The 22,363-nt window shown below is 43.9% G+C and overlaps 1 protein-coding gene across 2 annotated transcripts in view; it reads right to left on the reverse strand.

The window, feature by feature from the left end:
* Window positions 1-223: 223 nt before the first annotated feature.
* The window catches only part of LOC138528424 (mitochondrial ornithine transporter 1-like), a 1,212,095-nt gene continuing 1,189,955 nt past the window's right edge, over window positions 224-22,363 (reverse strand). For both annotated transcript variants that reach the window (XM_069640045.1, XM_069640044.1), the window contains exons 6-7: window positions 14,655-14,813; window positions 224-662 (exon numbers count right to left, since the gene is read on the reverse strand). In XM_069640045.1, the coding sequence (XP_069496146.1) occupies window positions 538-662; window positions 14,655-14,813 (284 nt within the window). In that variant the 3' untranslated portion in view covers window positions 224-537. The remainder of the gene's footprint in view (window positions 663-14,654; window positions 14,814-22,363) is intronic.

The following is a 22,363-nucleotide window of genomic DNA, read 5'->3' on the forward strand; positions in this document are numbered from 1 at the left end:
TAACAGGAAGTAGTCCCGTTTCCAGTGCTGAACATCGTACCAGAAAGTAGTAACTTACATTGGAATGCATAACCCTTTCTGAATATTCACTACAGTTCTTCGAGGGTTGGATTAAACTCAACCAACTCCCTCCAATTGTAAGGTGGGTGTATATGAATGTGAAATCAAGTAACATCTCACACTAACAGGTGGAACCAGCTTGATCCAAAATCAACAGTCTATGTACAGTTAAAAGCTACACACTTTAATTGTTGTTCTTAAGAGTCTGGCAAAGTTATCTACAAAGAGTTTTTCTTAATATCGCAAATAAACACAAGAGGCATAGCGTTTATTCATGCAATCCGAACATATTGGTGCTCGAGAATAACTGTTCTATCTCTGGTGATTTACAATGAGGGATGTGCTTAAAAAACCTATCAGGATTTATACCTTTATAATATATTTTAAATGTGATATTAGATTGCTCTTTTGTTCGTGTGCTGCTTGTATTCTTGATGGCTTGTGCTTTTGAGAAAAGATGGCTCTCATGTATCATGACTAGTCTGAATCAAATTGTTTCATCATCATCTTCCTGCTGTATTCATAAGCCACAAACAGCGCTCCATTGGCTGGGAATGCACGAATCATCGTAGGCTTCAGTCCTGAGTATAAGGCGAACACTCCTGCAGCCATGAAAGAAGAAGTTGTTAGATATATAAAAGTATTACATTTTTCAAAATGTTCTGACCTGTAAAGTAATATAATAATATTAAATAGAAACAAAAATAACTGTTAGGGACATTGGGCCTCATTCCAAGTTGGGCGGTAGCCGTGCTGGTAAAATTGGCTGATTGCCCCCAGGCATGCAAATTTTACTGGCGCTTGGCTTGCCGGAAAAACACCGGGGCATTACAACCCAGGCGTTCCGGTAAATCAGGCGCCGGTAATTGTAAATCCCCATTCCCCCATTTGAGTCCCATAGGACTCAATGGGAATGGGGACCACAGAAGCACCAGCACCGTTAATAACGGTGCCATTGCTTCCATTAAACCCTGCGGGTGGGTGCCGTTCCACCCACCAGGTCTGACCCTGGCAGTTGTTACTGCACCGGCATAGTTATAATGAGGCCCATTGTCCTATAATGACACTAATCCGCAGGTTATATTTTTATGGTATTTCCAACTTTTTGCAGTTTTTTATTCTGCAACGTTTGTGTCATGATTTTGTATGAGGTGCATACAGTTTGGGAAAAACTTCAAATATAGTCTTCAAGGAGCTAGAATTGAGTAGCTTCGGGACACTTAAGGCCACACATTATTTTTTATTGGTGATTTGGTTTAGATTAAACCTTACACAATATTAACATACTGAAAAAACAAATTCATAAAACATGCATATAAGTAGAAAAGAAGAGGTGAGAAACTAATGAAAATCTGATACAATAATCAGTCAGCATGCATCGCAATAATCCATTTCAGAAAAAGTACATCATTAATAAAAATGCCTCTTTTCATTAATATAAAACAGTGGCATGATTACCATTTTAAAACAATTAAGTTAATTCTATATAAAAATGTAATAACAAGGGGGCGTGTCCTGGCTGGTAGCTAATGGCGGTGTAACTCCATAGCTCCGCAGCCCTGGAGTCCTGAATGTAAGACCTGCAAGAATCCTGCTCCATAGGTCTGACGTGTTCTCTTTTTTTTTTAAACCAACTTTATTTTGGATTGAAGGCACACAAGTAAATATTACATAACACTTTCAATCAGTTATTGAATAAGTTCTGTATCTTTCTTGTGTTTGTACCATTCAGTTTGTTGAATTTTCCTTTGCCTTCGAGGGTTTTCAAATTTTCCTCTATCCCCTTCCACCCAAAACCTCCCTTCCCCTCCCCTCGGCTTTAACCACTACTTTGCAATACAGAGTTCAACGGATATAAGATCTTTCCCTGACGGTTGAGTCCCAGATTTTTTACGTCTGGTAACCCTCAGATGACATGTGTGTTCCGGAGAAGGCGAGGTTTGAAGAATTGGGCTTCTCTATCCCGCACCAGTTCATGGAAAGGGTTCCAGACAGACAAGAATTTTAGATATTTTCCAGTACTAAGTGCACATATATTCTCCATGGCCATTACTCCCCAAACCTTGATCCACCACCATGAAGTCGCGCCCGCTTCGATTTTCCAGTTTTGTGCAAGGGTCATTCTTACCGCTGATAACAGGTAAGTGATGAGGGTAGCTGTCGCTCCCGACATTGCATATTTTCCTTCTATGGGGACTTCTAAGAGAATTGTTTTTGGGGACCTCGGCAAATCAACTCCAGAAATGTCTTTTGTGTGGCTTAATATTTCCTTCCAGTAAGCCACAGCTTTAGGACAAGTCCACCACATGTGGAATAGGTCTCCCCTCTCACCGCAGTTCCTCCAGCAGTTTGGTGAGTATGACTTTGTGATTTTTTGAATGCGGTTCGGGGACATATACCATCTAAGGCATAGTTTGTAAGCTGATTCCTTAATCATAGTGCATCTGGAGGTGCCGTGTTCGTGTGTCCATATTTGGTTCCTTTCCTCCTCTGTTAACGACTCTTGTATGTCTCTTTCCCAGTTCACTTTGTATGGGAGTCTGTCAGTCGATTGATCGTTGTAGAGGAGTCTGTAGAGTCTGGTGACCCCTTTTGCTGTGTGGCCTGACAGCGTTCTTGTGCCCGCCCTCTTCACCGTTGGGTGGGTTATCCAATGCCATATTTGTGCGTATCTATAGCGTTCGTTTTTTCCTATGTTGAATTTCTGCTGACAGTCTGTGAAGAGTAATGGAGAACCGTCTTTGTACATGTCTCTCAGGTATAGGGTCTCGGCACCCGACCATCCCGCCCAATACTTTCGTTGGAGACCCGGTGTGAAATCGGGGTTGTGCATTAACGGCATGTATGGGCCCAATCCGCTTGGGATGCGTTTCTTTTTCCAGGCTTTGTCCCAGCTTTGCAGTGACCATTTTGTCATTTCCAAAAGCGCACCCCTGCTCTCTGAGTTTTCTTCTTTCAGGCTCAACAGGGTTATTAGGGGAGTTGACGAGGCTGATTGTTCAATTCTACACCATCCCTTGTGATTCTCAGGTTTTGCCCATCTCAACATTGGCACTAGCTGTGCTGCTAAGATATATCTGTCCATTTCTGGAACTCCCAGGTCGCCCAGAAGCGGCGGGCGCATTAGGATTTGTTTCTGAATCCTGGGTTTCTTAACTTGCCATATAAATTTAAATATTGCGTTTTGCAACTCTCGGATCTTAGCTGGCGGTATAGGCACCGGTATTGAACCTATTACATAGAGAAGACGAGGGAGGATAGTCATTTTGACAGCTGTGATGCGGGCGAACCATGACAGCTCCTGAGATTCCCATCTAAGCATGTCTTCCTGTAACTGTTTCCACAGCGGAGTTATGTTTGCCTGCTATAGCTTATGTGGTTCTCTAGTAAGGTGGATCCCTAAGTATTCCAATGTTTCCCCCACCCAGCTCATCGGGAATGTCCTCTCCAACGTCTCAGTCAGTTCTCTCCTTGCCGTGATGTTCATAGCTTTTGATTTGGAGAAGTTTATGGAGAATCCCGAGACCTGCCTGAATTCCTCCAGAAGGGCCATTGCTCTGGGCATTGTATTTTTCGGGTCTCCCATGAAGAGCATGATGTCGTCAGCGTAAAGCGCTATTTTGTGGGTCTCCTGACCGATCGTCACTCCCTTGATGCTCACATCTTGTTGGAACTGCATTGGGCATGGTTCCATCGCCATTGCGAAGATCAGAGGGGAGAGAGGTCACCCCTGTCGCATGCCCCTTCTAATCTTCACGAATTCCGTACTTTGTTCGTTGATCCTGAAACTTGTCCATGGATGTTGGTAATTGGCAAGTACCATCTTGGTGAATTCTGGGCCACAGCCGAAACGCTCCAAGATCAGTTTCAGATAGCACCAGTCCATGCTCTCAAATGCCCGGGTGGCATCCAGGGCAGCCATTGCAAACGTCTGTTGTGCTCGTCGCCCCGCGTCTATGACATCTACTGCCCTCATGTTATCCTGTGTGTGCCGGTCGGTTATGAACTCCGCTTGGTCGTCGTCATGTATTATGTTCAGGAGGATTTTCATCAGGTGCGTATCTAGGACTTTTGCATAGATTTTGCGTCGGTGTTCAGCAACTCTATAGAATAATAGCTGGCACAATTGTGGGGTTCTTTCCCTGGCTTCAAGGGCAGGATGGTTATAGACCTCCCCATATCGAGCATGACCTTCCCCTCTTCTCTGATTGTATTATATAGCCTTGTCAACGGGCTGAGTAATTGAGTGCGGAACGTCTTGTAATAACCGTTGCTAAGGCCATCTGGGCCAGGAGTCCTATTTGCTGGTAGTGCTGAAATGGCATTGCTGATCTCTTGTGCCAAGAATGGTCTCCCAAGACTGGTTCTGTCTTGTTCCGCGATCTGGGGCAGCGGGAGCGTGCGGATTTAGGATAGTTCCTCATGAAAACGCTTCATTATTTCTTTTTTATTGAGCTCCACCGTGTGGGGTTTTCTGTGGACATCGTTCAGTTATGCTATATAGTTCCGAGTATTTTGTTTTCTCAATTTCGCAGCATGGAAACGATTTGCATTGCCCCCATGGACATTGTAAGATTGTTTTGTTTGTATCAGTGACTGGGCAATCCGGTCCGCCGTGTGGTTCTCCAGTTGGGCTCTGATTTGCCAGAGCGCTCTTAGGGATTTTCTCGAACAATGGGCTTTGTTCAGGGCTTCGGCAGCTTTCACCTCCTTTTCCAGCTGGTTCGTCACCAATGCTTTTTCCCTGTAGTATGCCTCTGCCTGTGACATAAATTCTCCCCTGATCACCACCTTTCCCACATCCCATATTACCCCAGCCTGTTTCCCCATTGTCATTTTCTTTAAAGTAGTTGTTGATGGTAGCCTCCAAATGAGCTCTTAGTGCTAAATCCTTCAGGAGAATTTCATTTAACCTCCAAGGCGGTTTTGCCCTGCTCCCTTCCACCCCCAGTCTATACCCACCAACACTGGCGCATGATCTGGGTGACATTCCACTCCTATTTCTACCTCCGTTATTTGCAGGATTAATGTTGCAGATACTAAGATCATGTCTATTCTGGAGGATCCAAGGTGGACGGCTGAATAGTGGGTGTACCCTCTGTTGTCCTCTTGGAAGAATCACCAAGTTTCAATAACCCTTAATTCTCTGAAGAAGCAACCCAGTGCCCGTCTATTTTTCTGGTCGGTTGTTGTAAGGGGGAGTGTTTTATCCAACAATGGGTCCATGACACAGTTAAAATCCCCACCAATAATCAGTTGGCCATCGCAACAGCTGCCCAGTTTGCCCAGTAGATCCGTTATGAACACATCCTGGCAACTATTAGGGGCGTAGATGGCCAAGATTGTGTACATTTTCCCCTTTATCAACCCCTTCCGCCCTAAGTACCGTCCGTCTTTGTCTCTACGGAGTTATAATTTTTTGAAGTCTAGAGCCCTCCCAATTAGCTACCCCCCCAGCCCCCCTTTCTTCCCAGACACTTTCTCTTTTTACGCGGAGGCTGATCAGGAGCCTGCAGAGGTCTGAAATGCCGGATATGGCTCTCAATTTGGAGTTGGTAACATTCCAGGGCCAGGCCCGCCGCGGCAGAGAAAAATGGGGGTCAAAGGCTGTGGCGCACCTCAAAGCTTTGAATCACTCACTGCCGAGAGGGACTGAGGGGCAAGCAACACTGGCAGAAGCACCCAGGGCAGAGAACAACAATCCGGTGTGAGTGCCTGCGGCCCACAGGAAGGTGTGGGAGAGAGCCGATTGCATTCCATGTGATACACACTCGCTAGGTGGTGATGTGCCTGAGTTTAGTGGAGCGGTGTCTGAGCTGCACGGAGCGATGTCTTGGCAACGGGGTCGGACAGCTACTTCCTCATCTCTGTCCCTCGCATTTTCCGCGGCTGCGAGCACTGCAAGCAACCTATATGAGGAGCCTGTTGTCAGCGCGAGCGTACCGGATAGGTGGCAGGCTCCTGCCTGATCTACAGCAACCCGTAGCTGCAGGCACAGTGAAGGCGCCAGACAGCCGAACTTCAGAGAGCAGAGGTGAGGTGTCCCACTCTGACGGTGAGTGGCAGGCCTATGCACACCTGACATCCATACCTCCCACTGGGACAGGGCAAGATGTGCGATCTGTGAGAGCTAGACTGGGCCGGCTCTGTTGAGACCTACATTCTGATGAGCCTGCGGTCCTCATAGCCAGGAGGATATTTATTGGGGCACAGTGTGATTGCAGGAGTGCAAGATGCACTGGCCCTGCTAGCTGTAGAGTACCTACAGGATTTGCTAATGTTGAGCCAAGAATAAACCTGTAGAGATTGTCCCATTGCAGAGTTTTGAGCCACTGGTGCAGCTGATATAGAGGGGCTGCCTGTTGCTATGTGTTCTACGTCTGTGCCTGATCCTGAGTTGGTGGGTCGGCCCTGTCCGGTCACTTTTCTATTCATCCAGAGGCAATTTGCAGTAAGGCTGTCCAACCCCTGGCCTGCTGAGAGGTGGCCCGTAGCCTGGCTTTGGACCTGGGAAGTTGGGGAGGTCATTGAGCGGGGGCTGAGTGGGGTGTGAGCAAGCCCATCGGCTACTGAGACGAGTTGGCCCTCGGAGGAGCTTGGGGAGCCCTGGAAATCCCTGCAGTGATTTGGAATGTACACCCATGTGAAGACTCACCGGGCTGGAGTGCTCTTCGGCGTTGTACACGCAGAGACCCATCTATGCACAAGATGAAGTTGGGAAAGGCTAAAGAGAAGTCAGGGTCCACCATCAAGGAAATGCTTCCACAACCAAAACAGGTCCCTGGATCCAGCAGAGGAGGAGGCGCAGCCAGCCACAAAGGGAGACATCTTACGCTTATTCCAATCCTTACCAAAGGAGATGGTGGCGGGGAAGGAATTAAAAAAGCTCCTTTCAGGAATTATCCCATAGTGTGCAAAGGAACAAATCCAGACTTGGGGGATTAAAATCTGCCTTTTGTGACCAAGCAAAGTCTCATGATCAGCTGGAACAGAGGGTGGCGGTGCTCAAAGCTTATAGGCATATTGTAGAGGAGAAGCAAGAGGACACCGAAAACAGTTCATGCAGACACTATTTTCTGATCAGGGGAATTACATGGGAGATTAAAGACCAAGACCTGGAAGAATATGTTTGTGTGCTGTTCTGGGAAATACTAGGGGATGCAGATGTCGACCTCACGCTAGACCGAACGTATAGGGTTTTTCCAACTTTCAAATGACAGGCCCTCCTCCCTGACATCTTGGCAAGAGTTCACTTCTTAAAGACCAAAGACCTTCTCTTCCAAAAGGACAGAGAACTATAAAGCTTGGAATTCAGGGACTCCTCTCCTCAGCTGTTTTAGGACCTTTCCCAGGGCACGATTCAAAGACGCAGACTGATGCGCCCATTAACCAACTGGCTCTCCGAAAAAGGTACCCGTTCCGAATTTCGTTTCAGATTAATCGGTCCAACATCAATTTGCATCTCTCAGAGCAGCTGTGGAAACCCTGAAGATCCCAGAAGCAGACATACATTTAGCGGAAAAGGGATCCCCTGAGCCCTTATCAGTTTCATGGTCTCAAACGTGTTCAGGAAGAGCAGAAGGCGTGATCGCAGGAGACCTCCGATGCACAGGTGGGAAAGAAGGAAAGACACTGACGATCCCGACTGAAAGGTCTTAATAGAGAACTGAATTGGATTCGGACTTTGAGGAGATACCTGGCACATGAGGGTTGTTCATCATCCTAAGGCTACAATGAAGGGCAACTACAGTTGTTACTGAGACTGCTTTAAGCCGTAAAGTTAGCATTGAATGCAAGTCTGGGGGCATTAGGAGCATGTGCCCTCTTTCAGGCGGTTAGGCCTGATGTTTACCCCACACAGGGTTGTTGCAGTTTCTTTTTTGTTTTTATTTTTCATATCCAATGTCATTGTGTTTGGTGCTATACAGTGGAGGGCTGACACATAGAGAGAAGCCCTTGGGTAGGCGGCCCCTTGGGCTGGCCCAGGCTGATGGAGTGTTCAGTGACTTGGAATAGGGGCTTGGTGGGATGGAGGTAATTCATCGGGCTAAACTCTCTAAGAAAGGGGAAGAGTGTGCTTTTGAAGCTGGTGGACCTTCGGGCTGACATTGCCCTGCTTCAGGAGACCCACCTTTAGCAGCGGGACCGGTAGAGATTGAGGTCTCGCTAGTTCCTTCATCAGTATTTTGCCTCCTCACCTTTCAAAAAATGGGGGGTTGCAATTCTGATTGCCAGATCCTTACATTGTGAGCAGGGGAAGGTTGTGAAAGATGCCCAGGGTAGGTACATTTTTATTATAGTACATCTAATAAAGTATCCCGAATTTTACCCTATAAACTCCAGGCCCGGAAGTCCAGCACCACAATTGGGGGTTTGTGGGATGAGAGGGCACACTAAACGATGCTGAAACCGATAAAATAAAAATATTGTCACAATATTACTCAGGATTGTTTGCAGCGGCCTCCCTTGATGGTTAGCAGCAAGAGGTATTTATCCAGGGGGCTCATCTTCCCCACATATCGGCAGTCCAGAGACAATCTTTGGACGCTCCCATAACAACGATAAATATGATAATAAATTGTTTGGTGACCTCTCCCCCTCGATTGGCCGACCTGTACGACTCTTTTGCCGAAACAAGGTCTATCACACCTACAATGGGGGAATCCATGCTCACGTTACTCACCAAACCTACTGAAGATCCCACCTTATGTTCCTCTTTCAGGCCGATAGCAGTCCTTAAATTCGACTCCCGAATATAATCGCAAATCTTAGCACATAGTTAGTGGTCATATTGCTCGAGCTAGTTATGGGGGATCAGACTGGGTTTGTTCAGAGTCGTCAAGCATTTGGTAATAAATGACACATGATAGACGTCTCAGCCTTGACACGGAAACACAAGTGCGTAATGGCTCTGCTATCGATCGATGCTGAGAAGACATTCGACTGCGTTGACTGGGCATATCTGCCCAGGGTGTTGGAGGGGTTTGGTTTTGGCCCGCGGTTTCTCAGATTGGTCCTCGACAACTTTGTGCTTTCATCTACACGGATCAAAGTAAATGGGGTCCTTTCTGACCCAGTGAGTTTGCAAAGGGGAACTTGTCAGGGGTGCCCGCTGTCCCCACTCTTATTTGCTGTGTCACTGGAGCCTTTGTCCAGTTTAGTGCCGTCATCGGGGATATTTGCGGGTTAGACATAGCAGGTTATCAACACAAACTGGCGTTATACGCAGACGACCTCCTGTTTTACATGCATTCTTCCACTGTCACATTGCCCCACATTGTCTCGCTATTGGAAAGATTGCACAAGGTCTCAGGCCTTAAAATGAATTTCATGAAATCGACGTTACTCAATATATCGGAACCACCGGAGACATTGAGATGATTGAAGGCACCCTTCCCTTTCTTGTGGGCCGCAGGGTCCCTGAAATACTTAGGGGTGAACTTATCGGCACAATATATCAATCTGTACGTGCCTTCTGTCGCGCCTTGAAACACTTGTGTATAGGCGCGTTACAAATGCCATATCATATCATATCATACGCAACCAATATTTCGACGCTCTTTGCCTGAGCCAAACAAGACCTGGCATGGTGGGGGGACTCAGAAATCTCTTGGTTGGTGAGAATAACAGCGGTCAAGATGACCATGTTGCCGCGCTTGCTTTATATGTTCCAGGCCCTAGCAGTCTGGATTTCGAGGGCAGTGCTCAAGGATTTGCAGTCACATCTGTTTCAATTTACATGGGCCAGGAGGTTTCTGAGAGTAGCGAGACACACATTAATAGCAGCTAAGAGTGCAGGGGGATTGGCGCTGTCAGACATTTAAAGCTACCTGTATGCAGCCCAACTAGCGCTGATCCTGGAAAGTCGTGCAAAGGCGGAAAATCCCAAGCGGTGGGGAACTATGGAGCAGGACACCCTTGGGGCTCCTCTACATTGTAGATGCTGGCATTGCCCGAGGACCCAGAAGGGGCAGCAAGGCTTTCCGGCAACAAGGGCTACACTAGAGAACTGGGCTAAGGCAGTGCGTAGGTATTCCACAACTAGATTCCCTTCACCTATGATGGGTCTCTGGGATAACGGGGATGGATACAAGGTGATTTGTCTGCTGGAAGGAGGGAGGTTTGAACAGGCTGGGTCAGATGTTTGGAGACAACCACCTTCTTACATTTGTGGAATGCAAGCAGGCCTACTTGGTTGAGGACAGGGATGGTTTTGGGTATTTGCAGCTTTGGCATTGGGTGTCGCGAACGAACATCATTTTGAAGATCTATATAGGCGATCCCCGATGATGAATGCAACTAGGTTTAAACCTCTGCATGGGCATATGGCTAGCTAGGAAGAGGACATAGGATGGCCCATTGATGGCCTGGCCTAGTACAACATTTGGACAAGGGCAAACAGGACAGCCCGAGCCGTGCAGCTTAGGGAAAATAGCTTTAAGCTACTATTCCAATGTTATCTCACTCCAGAATGGTTACACAAGATGACCCCTGAGCCCCCCCCCCCAACTCGGTGTTGAAGGTGTGGAACATCTTCAACCTTCTCTTTTTCACATGTGGTGGGATTGTCGCCAAATAAAGGTATTTTAGCAGGAAGTGATCACCCAGATCAGGGAAATGTGTGGGTTTGAGCTGGAAATTAGTTTTTCCTTCCGGGAAATGAGGACTCCCAAGATTATTTCAAGCTGAATGCCAGACGCTCTACATTAATCACTCACTTTCTGGTGGTGGCACGTCTTGTAATTAGAAAGCACTGAAAATCCCAGGTTGCGCTGGGCATGAAGGAGTGGGGGGCACGAGTGAGGTATGTGGCCGCCATGACTAAAATTGACGGGGAATTTCAGGGGGAAATGGCGCAATTTCTAACTGACCGGAACCCGCTCATAACTTTTTTGAATGACCACGATAACCCCAGCATCCACCATAAGCCGCACAAGATGTCGTCTTTCTCATTGATGTGACCTGTGAAGCAGGATTTGGAATATGTACAAACGTATGTTCTATGCACTGCATTTTGCACTTGTTTTTATACTCACTACGGCGAACTTTGGATATGTATTATTTCAGTTTTATTTTGATTATATTAAAATTGTCTAACAATTTTCTACCTATAACACATTGTACCAACGAAGCTTTGGGGGGTTTTATCGAGTTCTGTGTGTTAATAAGGCTCCAGAGCCTTTTCCTTGACATGGTGGACATGCATGATCGATGTTCCTGGTACAATGTTGAATATTTCTTCATACATTTTAAATTGCAAAAAGAAAAATGTAATAACAGCAATAGAGAAGTGTTTAATTTCCTGAAAGTAAGCAAAACCAAAATTGATCTGCGTAAAGCCAGTTTTCGTCATGAACAAAGCCTAAAAACAGTGTACTTCTCACGTTACACAGAGAAGGGCAATTAATAAGCAGATGATGCAATGTTCAAATTTCGTCTGCTTTTTTGCAGAAAGTGCAGATTCCTGGTGTAGTAGTTTTATCCAGATTGGATCGAATTTCACCAGTTGGTAGTACATTTAGTTGGAATCGCAGCAAATTAGTGCACCAATATGCTTTTGGAAATTGCTGAAAGGATTTTGGAATTGGTACCCAAGCTCTTTTCCTCTACAGTGCAATTCTTAAAAAGCTTACATTTCTGGCAGTGTATGTAGTATCACACCAGTCACCTTCAAAGAGATGTGTCTTTCACTGTTAACGGGTTCTCCACCAAAAGAGAGCTTAATGTACCAACATTAAATGAAATATCTTTCCATGTATGTTTAAATGTATGTAATGGGCAGATAAATAATCAATTAGCATCTTTTTAAAGTCGACAAAAAGGGTGTGAGTTGTAGGAGCTAGTACGCATCTGTAGAGCTGTTTCCTTTTCCATTTGAACTATCCCTTTAGTAATAATAAGGCCAGTTCATACATAATTACAGAAATTGGGACTGCATTTGGAAGTTTGAGTGTCTTTCTTAACACGTATGCTTCAATGATTATTAAATCATCAAGTCAATGAGTGCATTAGTGCTGGTACACTTTTTGCTTTATAAAATGTGATTAGCGGATCAGTTAAAATCTACCATATTAGCGATTTATGGACTGCATTTGAGGGATAAATGGCATTGCTTTCACCTTCAAGCTATTCAGAGAAGTTGTTTTGTTTGGGGTAGCACAAACATTTTAGCCAAGATATTTCCAGTCATTTATTACGAAAAGGGCAATCATCAATTTTAAATATAACACCCATATTTCCTGCAATTATTTTAAAATCTAATTATTTTTGTCTTAATTGGATTCATTGCCAATTCCTTTTCTCGTGTCTCATCATAGAGATTTGCAGTCCAGAGTGTCACTATGAGTGAGTAGTGGGTCAACCTCACTGCATCAGTTACTTAAAGTTCTTTGCTTTTACTGGCACCAGCAGGCTCACACTCCTATGCAATGATATTACAAATTATGTAATGGATCATTATGACTTGTGAAGGTATTATGTCTTGTATAAGATCGTATATTGGGAACAAGGGGAACACATTTCAGTCAGGTTTCTCAGATTCCCAAGGAAAGGCTTTAAGCCTCTAACATTATTAGCAAATACTGCCTTCCTATCACGGTGTCCTCCCACAAGAAGTCTCTTTTACATCTCTTGTTTATCCTGACTGACGTCAGGCCAGAAAGAGATAGTAGCCCTCTCCCACACAGGCGCCACTGCCTGTGACACAGATGCTATTTTACGTAATTACAAGTTAAGAAAACTGCACCAGAAAACTGGCTGACTGGAAAAAGCAAAACAGGAGGCCACACTGAAGTATGAGATCGATACATCGGACCAGAAAAAACACTTATTTGAATAGGAGTGCTGTGGGAGGGAGGATGAGAAAGATTCGTGATGAGAATAGTTTTCTTGCAATAACAACTACTGCTAGAAAGTACTAATACACAAGTATACGCCGTACAAAGATTGTGTCTATTTTTTCCAAGTTGTGCATTTTTCAATTGGAAACATCATGTGTATATGTAATATGCACAACGTGAAATTAAACATTAATTCCTGATTATATATTTTTAGTTTGCAAGACCTAAAGAGTCAGAAACCTGTGTCTCTCTAGATGTTTTGGACTATGACTCCAATGATCCCTCACCATTGACTGTGCTGGCTAAAGCTGATGGGTATTGTAGTCCAAAACAACAAGCATTTCATAGGTTGAAGACGCCTACTATATGTGATATATGTAATATTTTGTCATTGACTCTTTTCAATCGTTTTTGTTCAGATTTTTAGGTATGAGCAAATAATTTCAAATGTGCATAAAATCTTGCAGATTTTCTTCCCCATTGCTTAGCATCTAGCGTTTTTGTGTGCGCTGCTTCCTAACATTGCACAAATGTATCAACTGAATCAGAGTCTGTCTATTGCAGCGTATTTATGCAGGCGTTTGAATGGCAGTTACACCCAGGTATACACCCGCTGCATTAGACAGCAATAGGAAATCCCTATGGTTTCATACACTTCTAAATGACCATTGGACTATTGTAACCCTGTTCGATTTTACACAATGGGTGTATCAATTTGGAAATTATTAAAAGGAGTTGTAATCAAGTAAAAAACCAAATAATCATAATTCAAACAGAAAAGGAAGTAATCTTCACAAAGCTCATAAGGTGTTAAAACGTGTTAACACCAATTCCCCAACATGATTAATTGATCATTATTGCTCATACATTAAAAACTGAACGTCAACAGAGAAAGGGAGCCAATGACATCAATTGTATGTATATCCAACATATGTTATCCCAAACTCAAAATCTGTACCCAGGAAAAATGTTTTGCTAAAATGTTGAATACGTTATGTAAGATTTTGCCAGCAGAAAAAATGTACAATTTCACGAAAATAAACCATATCTTGTACAGTGCATACTTGAATATTAGTATTCTCTTATTTGTAATTGACTTGCAGCAGGCAAAGCTGCACGAGTGCATGTCAGAGATACTAAGAGCATTTGTCAAGCTGGTGAGATGGGGGCTTGGCTGAGCCTGGTTGTTACAATAATGACGTGCCTGCTACTTTAATAGTTACTTGTTTTTATATAGCACTTGCTACATCAGCTGTTGCTGTTTAGTAGTGCTGTAAATAACTTTTGTTACTATTACTCAATGTATCGACCTAAAACAGACGAAAGGTTGAGTGAGCCCTGCTAGGATTTGAACTTGTGACCTTCAGATCACACAAAACTCAGCAGCCAATGCTTAACTCGCTGAGGTATCTAACAGGCATAGGATGACACCTCGATCTCTAAATATCAACATTCATACTTCTGTTTGAGCAGAATTTGTTTTCTTAATGTGGTAGAGGACTGTGACTGGAGCAAAGTATAAAAAAGAAATGCATAACCAGCATGCCAAATCGGGCATATCTCATTACTAATGACACTTGCCTACAAAAGTCTTATTTCAGACTCCTATGAAACAGATAAGTCAATGTTTTCACACAGTTTATTAACTACCTTAGCATTGCAACATGCATGGTTCTATATTGCAACCTGTACATTCAAGGACATATGAAGATCTGATCAGTCAACATCAATTTTCTGTAGACGTATTACACTTACCTTCGTTTCTAACAATGCTGGCAAATGTCTTCATGAAGCCCGTCTGTTTTCCAGACATGGACATGACCTGAATCCTAGATTTAACACAGTCCACTGGAAACACAATGAGCCACAGTGACATACCACCAACGCCGCCACTCACTATCAGGGGTAAAACACCTAATGGAAGAAGGAATGCATGCCGGTTCAGTACAGACACAAAGCACAGCTTATGACGAATAATCAAATGCATACAGATATTTACCATGGTTTAATAGCTGCAAGTGTTGAAGAGATATTTGAAATAGAACAGACTACCATTTGCATTGACTTCCAGGCTAAGAAGGCCAGAAAACATGCCAAGTATAATTACGAGGAAAGACGGTCATCATCGAGACATTAGTCAAATGTTTGCACATCATTTACATAAACAGAAATGTTATGTAATTTCGACAAAATCAAAAGCGTGGAAGGAGTAACATAACACCACCGTTGACACTGCCTCAACCCTGATGACATCACAAGAGGTTGATCTTTGAAGCCGAACGATCTGATAAAGTATGTGTTTTTGAACACTCCTTACTATGAAACATCGACAGGTATCGGGCACAAACAACGAGCCAAATCTACCGCGGAGAAATTTGGTTTTCTATGAACAAATCAGTATTTACAGTGGTTGAATTCCAAGGTGTACACAGGGGTTTCAACAAGAAACAAATAGTTACTGAATTCCATACATGCCAATCCCACCATATGACACCCATGACAGGACATCCAATGACTAGTAAGCACATCGCCAAGCGATAGTTACGAGGTTTGTAGGAATTATTTTCTAATATATAATGTAACCTAAAAACACGGACATACACCAATAAAGCAGTTTCAAAGTGAGACGTGACTAGCTTTATACAATTGAATGTATTTGGATATTTATTTACTATGCATTAGTACCCAGATTTGTGGCATGTCAGTTTCCCAGTGGATACATTCCAAGCGTTATTAGATGGGAAAACGCTCTAAAAAAAAGTCCTCCCATGTGCCAGCATGGGTGGCCCCTTCCCTTTCTACCTCTTGCAAAGCACCTTCTATACTCCTCCATGTTACCTTTTCCCTGCACTTAACTTTGTCTCCAAATCCCAGCTTGCATGTCTTGATAGTTCACCCCTACCGCTCTCTTGACGGCCTGCCCAGCATAATGCAGACACCTCGTCTAGTCTCCTTCCTTGAACCTTTCCTTGCCAGCACTCAGTGCTTTAAGTGGGAGACAAAATCAAGGGGGGTGGCTTTGGAAAGGGGGTATGCCTAAAGGAGGGGCAGGTGAAAAACAAATAAGACATCAGGCGGCCCTGCAAACATGTACTTTTGGCCACCCATCATCGTCGTCTTAAAAAAAAAATGGTTTGTGGTACAGTCAAATATCTGACTTTTCGCAAATTCATAGAAGTTAAAGTACGTCAAAATCAAAATACATTTTATTATACATTTTTCCTAACAACAGAAAAAAGGAGAAGGTACATATAATAAAACAAATTTTACAAGAGTTTTATATTTCCGCCCACCAATCCACGGGGCGCATCTTCATATTATTTCAACATTTTGAGTAATCTGAATAATTCAAAAGACAGGAAGGTTTCGTGCCCCGAGGATAAACATATCGAGAGAGAATTTGAATTCTTAAACTCTTGTTCCCGCGCACTCTATCAGTATATGAAACAGAGATTGGCATACACACAGTTTACACAATTGGCAGTAATTTCTTACAGGTCTAATTGGATTCCTTCTGCCGTACGGAGCAGATTTTGGCGGCATCTTAGAATGGCATCTCTACCTTGGCTATTTGGGAATTGCATCAGGTAGCAAGGAAGCATACCTAGACGCTTGTCCAAGACAGATGTATTACAATCCAGCTTTAAACTTTTCATGGTATCCGTTGTAATAATCCAGTCCATTTCGAAGAGGGCTAGTTTGCAGCCCTTCAAATTTAGATTAAGGTCTGAGCTGTTTTTTTGCAATCGTTTCGGTATCGAATACACCTTCGCCTTCAGTTGTTTAATGAAAATATTAGTGCACCTAGTGTCTTCTTGGGCCAGGTCCATATACAAAGTATAATCTTTAGGCCATTCGATCATTTTATAAAGCTGCAGTAATTTCCATTCTAAAGTCACCCTCGAGGATTTTAACCCCAGTTCATAACGCAAGTGCCACTATAGGCCTGGACTGAGGGAGCTTCAAAGCATTCTTCCATAATTTTCCCTCAAAATAATCCCTAAGTCCCAAGCTTGAGATTCTATTTCCATCCCATACAAAAGAGCAGGGATGATTTTGCCCCTGTAGAAGGATGTCAACGGTTTCAGTGAGAATTTACCGAATTTTGTTTTGATGTTTTTTAATTAAGCAGCGAACTGATCAATTTTCTCTCCCAATGCTTTTTTTACTAGAGCTTCATTAGGGTAGGCTGTGAGTCTAAAGCCCAGTTATTTCGTTACCAACACGGGTTTAATAAACATTGATTGCAGCTTCAAGCTGCTTGTCTGACCATTCTTTTCCTGGTTGCCCATCCTGGCGATGTTAGTTTTGCCAGGGTTAATTACCAGCTCATTCACTGACGCATACCCGCATGGTCTCCAGCAATCGCTGCAATCCCCTAGGGGTGAAGACCATCAGCAGGATATCATCGGCATAAGATAGCCAACTCACCTTTTGCATTCCAAACCTAGGACTCGCAAATGCTGCTCCATTCAGATGTAGGGAAATGCTTTTCCCTATTCTGAGTTTCAACAAGGGTAGCTCACCATTTCATCATCTACATTTTAGCAAATGTTTGAATTTTAAATAGGTCAAGGGTGTGCGACCCATGTGTGTGATTAAAGGGTGTGAGATTCATGCTGAACCTAATAGATGCCAACGTTGGGAATGCACAGAACACATGCTAGAAAATAACCACTTTGCTCCACGATACCACAGTTGTGGGCTGAGGTGCACTAGAAAATAAAACTAACATGAAACTAACATACTAATTTACCTTATCCATTTAACCTATAAACGATTACCATACTAACATTTAGTGCAAACCAGTCCATGCTGGTTATATAAACTTGGTGCAGATTAATGGAAATGCATGGTCATTTGGAAACTAAATAAACTAAATGTGCAGGCTTAAAGCTGCACTGTGTCTGAATGGGGACGGGACAAATCAGAAGTGTGGAACGTAGATCCGTTCTGATAAAGAAATTGCATTGTTTAAAAAGTTTTCAGAGCAGGAAAGACAGCACTGAGATGTAGCTATCATTTCTGCTTCTAGGCGGTGGGGATGGACACCGTCAGAACATTCTTGGATTGGGTGACTGACAAAAAGGGAGGTGGTTTGAATGACACATGAGGTGTTATGGCTTGCAGCAGCAAGAGCTGGGTCATTCACTCACTCACTGACTTCGGGAGCAGAAAAGCTGGCTTGTTTGTTCCAGTTGAAAAGGGAGTCGACGTGATAGGAATTCTCCTGTCCAGTAGACGGAAAAGGGGAATATTGATAGCTGAAGCGGTGAAGGGCTATCCTGACCTTGTGGTCCGAGTATTCATTGACCCCAATAGATCTAGGTAATTAGGCAGTAATTAAGGAGCGTGTAATAAGAAATATTTTACAGGCTGTTGTGAAATAGAAGAAAAGGTTACTTACCTCTGGTAATGTTCTTTCGACTGGATGTTCCTCCCACGTATTGCTTATCTTTTGATATTTCCAATATCCAACTGACCTGCTTTGGAAATTATATATTTTTTCAGCAGGGGGCCCTCTGCATTGATGTCCGTTAACTCGATGTCCCTTGGAGGCCCCCGTCTCGATGTCAACGTCACCGTTTTTACGAGTGAAGGATATATCCCATACCTGACAGTTACTCCTCCTGAGAGAGCGCAGACTGTAATTGCCGGAAAAATTCTACTGCAGGGTAGGTTTGGAGGGGCGATAAGGAATACGTGGGAGGAACATCCAGTCAAAACAACCTTACCAGGGGTAAGTAACTTGTTTTCCGAATGGATTGTGTACTCCCACATATTCCTTATCTTTTGATACACTCCCAAAGCAGTTTCTACTATTTCTGGAGGAGGGAGACAGAATTTTAATGACAATTTAATAGTTTTCATGGGTGTGTGTGCACGGAATGCAACACTGCTTTACCAAATAAACTCTCTTGGCCTAAGGAAGAGTCTAGACTATAATGTCTAGTGAAAGTATGAACGGAAGACCATGTGGCAGCCGCACACATTTCCTTTATTGGGACTCCCCTCTGTAATGCAGAGGAAGTTGCCATGCCTCTGGTCGAATGAGCCTTTAGGCCTGCTGGAGGATCTTTTCCCACCAGTCTGTAGCATTCTGATATTGCTAATATTATCCATCTGGATAATGTCTGTTTGGTGATAGCCATACCCAATTTGTGGCATGGGTAGCCATCAAACAACTGGGCATCCTGTCTTACCTTTGCCATTCTAGTGATGTAGAAGATTAGTGCACATTTAGGGTCAGGCCTGTGAAGCTTCTCCTCTTCTTTCCCAGGGTGAGGAGGAGGGTAAAATGATGGTAATGTTATTTTCTGTGTGAGATGAAATTCAGAGACAATTTTGGGTAAAAAGGTGGGTTTTACTATAAGGACCTTGTCCTTATAAAAAATAGTGTATGTAAGGAGGTTTGCAGGATAAAGCCTGAAGCTCACTCACCCTTCGGGCAGAAGTAATGGTTTTCAGGGTTAGTAGCCTAAAAGGACAGGAGTGCATAGGCTCGAAAGGAGCACACATCATAAACTTCAACACCAAGTTGAGATCCCAAACCGGGACTTGAAAAGGTATTGGAGTGAAAACATTTGTCAATCCTTTTAGAAATTGAATCATTAGAGGTATTTTGAAAAAGAAACTTCCTCTGAAGTGCCCTTAAACATTGAAAGTGCTGTCAGATATCCTTTAATGGTACCAATCTAGAGCTCCAGATTAGCTAGGTGTATTAAATAGGATAACACCATAGGTGTATTAAATGTAAATAGATCAACATTCTTATCTCTACACCAGCTGCAGAATTTGTTCCAACAGCAGCGGTAAAAAGGCTTAGTTGCTGACCTTCTGGCCGATCTGGCCTGTACTCTGGAGACCCCCAGCCGGCCCATAGAGCCAAGGTTTGCTCCGAAAGTACTTTAAGACGAGATAGCTGCACCCTTGAGATGGATGGGGGTGCAGATGTATTACTCCAACACCAATCAATAAAAACAACTCAATGGTTCGGCAAAGGGAGTCCGTTTAATGAGTACAAAAAACGGGGAGTCATGGAAATCAGCAGTGATGCGATCGTCCTTCTCACTTCAACTCCAATGAACTTCATAAAAATCATAGCATTTATACTGCAAACTCATCATAATTGACCTATAACACTCAAAAGTTAATATGCTATTCTATTGGTTAGGAAAAGGTAACTTTAATATAGGTACTATATCTGTATATGGTAACAGAGTGAGGGGATTCGGTTAACACTGTCAGGTGGGCGTCTAAGCCCTTGCTTCAAAGATGACTACTGTAGACGTCACGACATCCCATTGGTTCTACTAACTATAGGACCCTAGATTATTTGGTCCATTGTAATTGGGTTGGCACCAACCCCATGCATACATTTCCCCTTTGCTTAGCAGCACGCAGAATGGTCAGCCAGGTGCAGGCTGCCCCCTATTTACCCAGCCTTCCTCCAATTGAGGTTACAATCAATCATCGCTTCAGCAACTATGTGTCAATGATTTTACTGTGGTTGGCCTCAAAACTGCATCTTCTGTCTGGAAAAGTTCTGATATCTCTTCCTGGGCGGATGCCAAGCATAGGTGTGAGCCCGTGCTTTTCCTCGCTCGGCTGGTCACGTGCTTTCCACACTGTGAATTTGTCTAGTTTCTCTCAATTTGTGCATTTGATTCTTATTCAGCTTGCCACCTGCCTACGCCTCCTTATCTTGACCTTTCAGAGACAGGATATTCTGTTCTTAAGTTTCAATTTTATGTAGCTACTTTTCGTTCCTTCTATTGGTATGACCTTGGCTCTCCTGGCACGAGTTGCATATGCCGAGTTTCAATACAGCCGGCTCTTCTCGTTATACTACAATATGAATTTCTGCTCATTCGGCCTTTAGTAACCTGGGTTCATTCTGCTTTGTTTGCAAAGTGGAATTACACTTATAATACTGTGCTTCGTTTTGAGGTAGATCATGTATAATGGCGCTTGCCGCACTATTCTTCTACTTAGCATTGCAAGCCGCATTGTTTCCTTAGCTCTCTTGCAGTTCCAAGCATATCTACAGGTGTTAGCTGGTTCAATATCTTCATCCTGTTTACAGCTTAAAGGCATGGTCTAGTAAAAAATGTTATTGTCCCTACGGGTCGGCCATGTTTTGTTAAGCCTAAGTGGCTCGATTTTAGAAAACTTTCCTATGGACCTTAACCGAGTTTTCGTCCATTAAACGCACGCGAAAACAAGCACCAGGGAGCCGCCATTTTCTGATAATCCTATCTTTTCCCGATCGCCCTGGCTGACCTGCTTTTGCGGCACAAAATCAATTCCCCCGCCCCTGAGCCTGTCATCAGCAGACTCGTACCGCCCATTTCCCAACGCCAAAGCACGTCTCGTGTCAACATTCGCTGCGCTTCAGCTAATGACGTGTCGCCATGGAAATGGCAGGACGCCTCTTTCCTCAATAAGTATAAACAGACCGTTTCACAACACACAGCAGCAGATTTTCGATTCCATTCCTCTCTCTGTGTTACTTTGAGTATTCTGTGACTCGTTTCAGTGCTCTGGTCAGCTACCTTCACCGCTTGTAGCCTGTGTGAACAGATACCAGTACCACCGCTATAAATTATTTTAGTTTGTTTAACACACAATGGCTACAATAATGCCCTACATGTACGAGCCCGAATATACCGAGGAGGAACTACTGGAAAGGGAAGCACGCGAAAACGATGGGGATTCGGACGGCAGTTGGCAGGACGAATCAACAGATGAAGAGCCTGGGCCTAGTCGAATGGACGGCGTCTCCACCTGGTGCACATGCAATCGGTGCGAGCTAATGCCAACTGAGGACGAGAACTGCTGCTGCCGAGAAAACTCGGGATGCCTGGCCTACATTTCGGAAGGCGAGCCACGACCGCAATGCATCACCGAGCTGCCAGACTTCAGGGCAGCCTGCCTCACACTGGCCGTGTTGAGAATAATGATGGTGCTTATGCACGAACTTCGCGCAACTGTTCGTCCTCGTAATCCGAGTAACGAGTAAGTATACTCTGCTTGTCATGCCACTCCTATTTCATGTTCTTCTACTATATCCAAAATTACATCTACATATCATTGTAACGCATGTAAGTCGTTCAATAGTGTGCATTGTCTAGATAGCATTTGTCTGTGCAGAATGCCATTAGTTACAAGAATTGTCATTGACAACAAACGTTTATTAAACTTATCTTGGTCATTTAAAAACAGTTTGTTTCATTCCTTTTCACAGGTGGTACAGGCTGGTGGCCTATCGTTCCTTTACATGGTGGCTCCACGGGAGGCTTGGACACCGCGTTCGAAGAGTGATACCCGCCTGTGCCGTTCGTGCCATTAGAGAAACGTTCCCGAGTGACAGCGGTCAGTACAGGGGATTTTCTCTCGCTGTGCTGCAACCTGACCTGTATAATCTTTAAAGTCTTGTATTTTTGTGTCATGAAAATAAGATA

The sequence above is a fragment of the Ambystoma mexicanum genome, chromosome 7q, assembly GCF_040938575.1.
Source record: "Ambystoma mexicanum isolate Mex_15411 chromosome 7q, UKY_AmexF1_1, whole genome shotgun sequence".
NCBI classification, from domain to species: Eukaryota; Metazoa; Chordata; class Amphibia; order Caudata; family Ambystomatidae; genus Ambystoma; species Ambystoma mexicanum.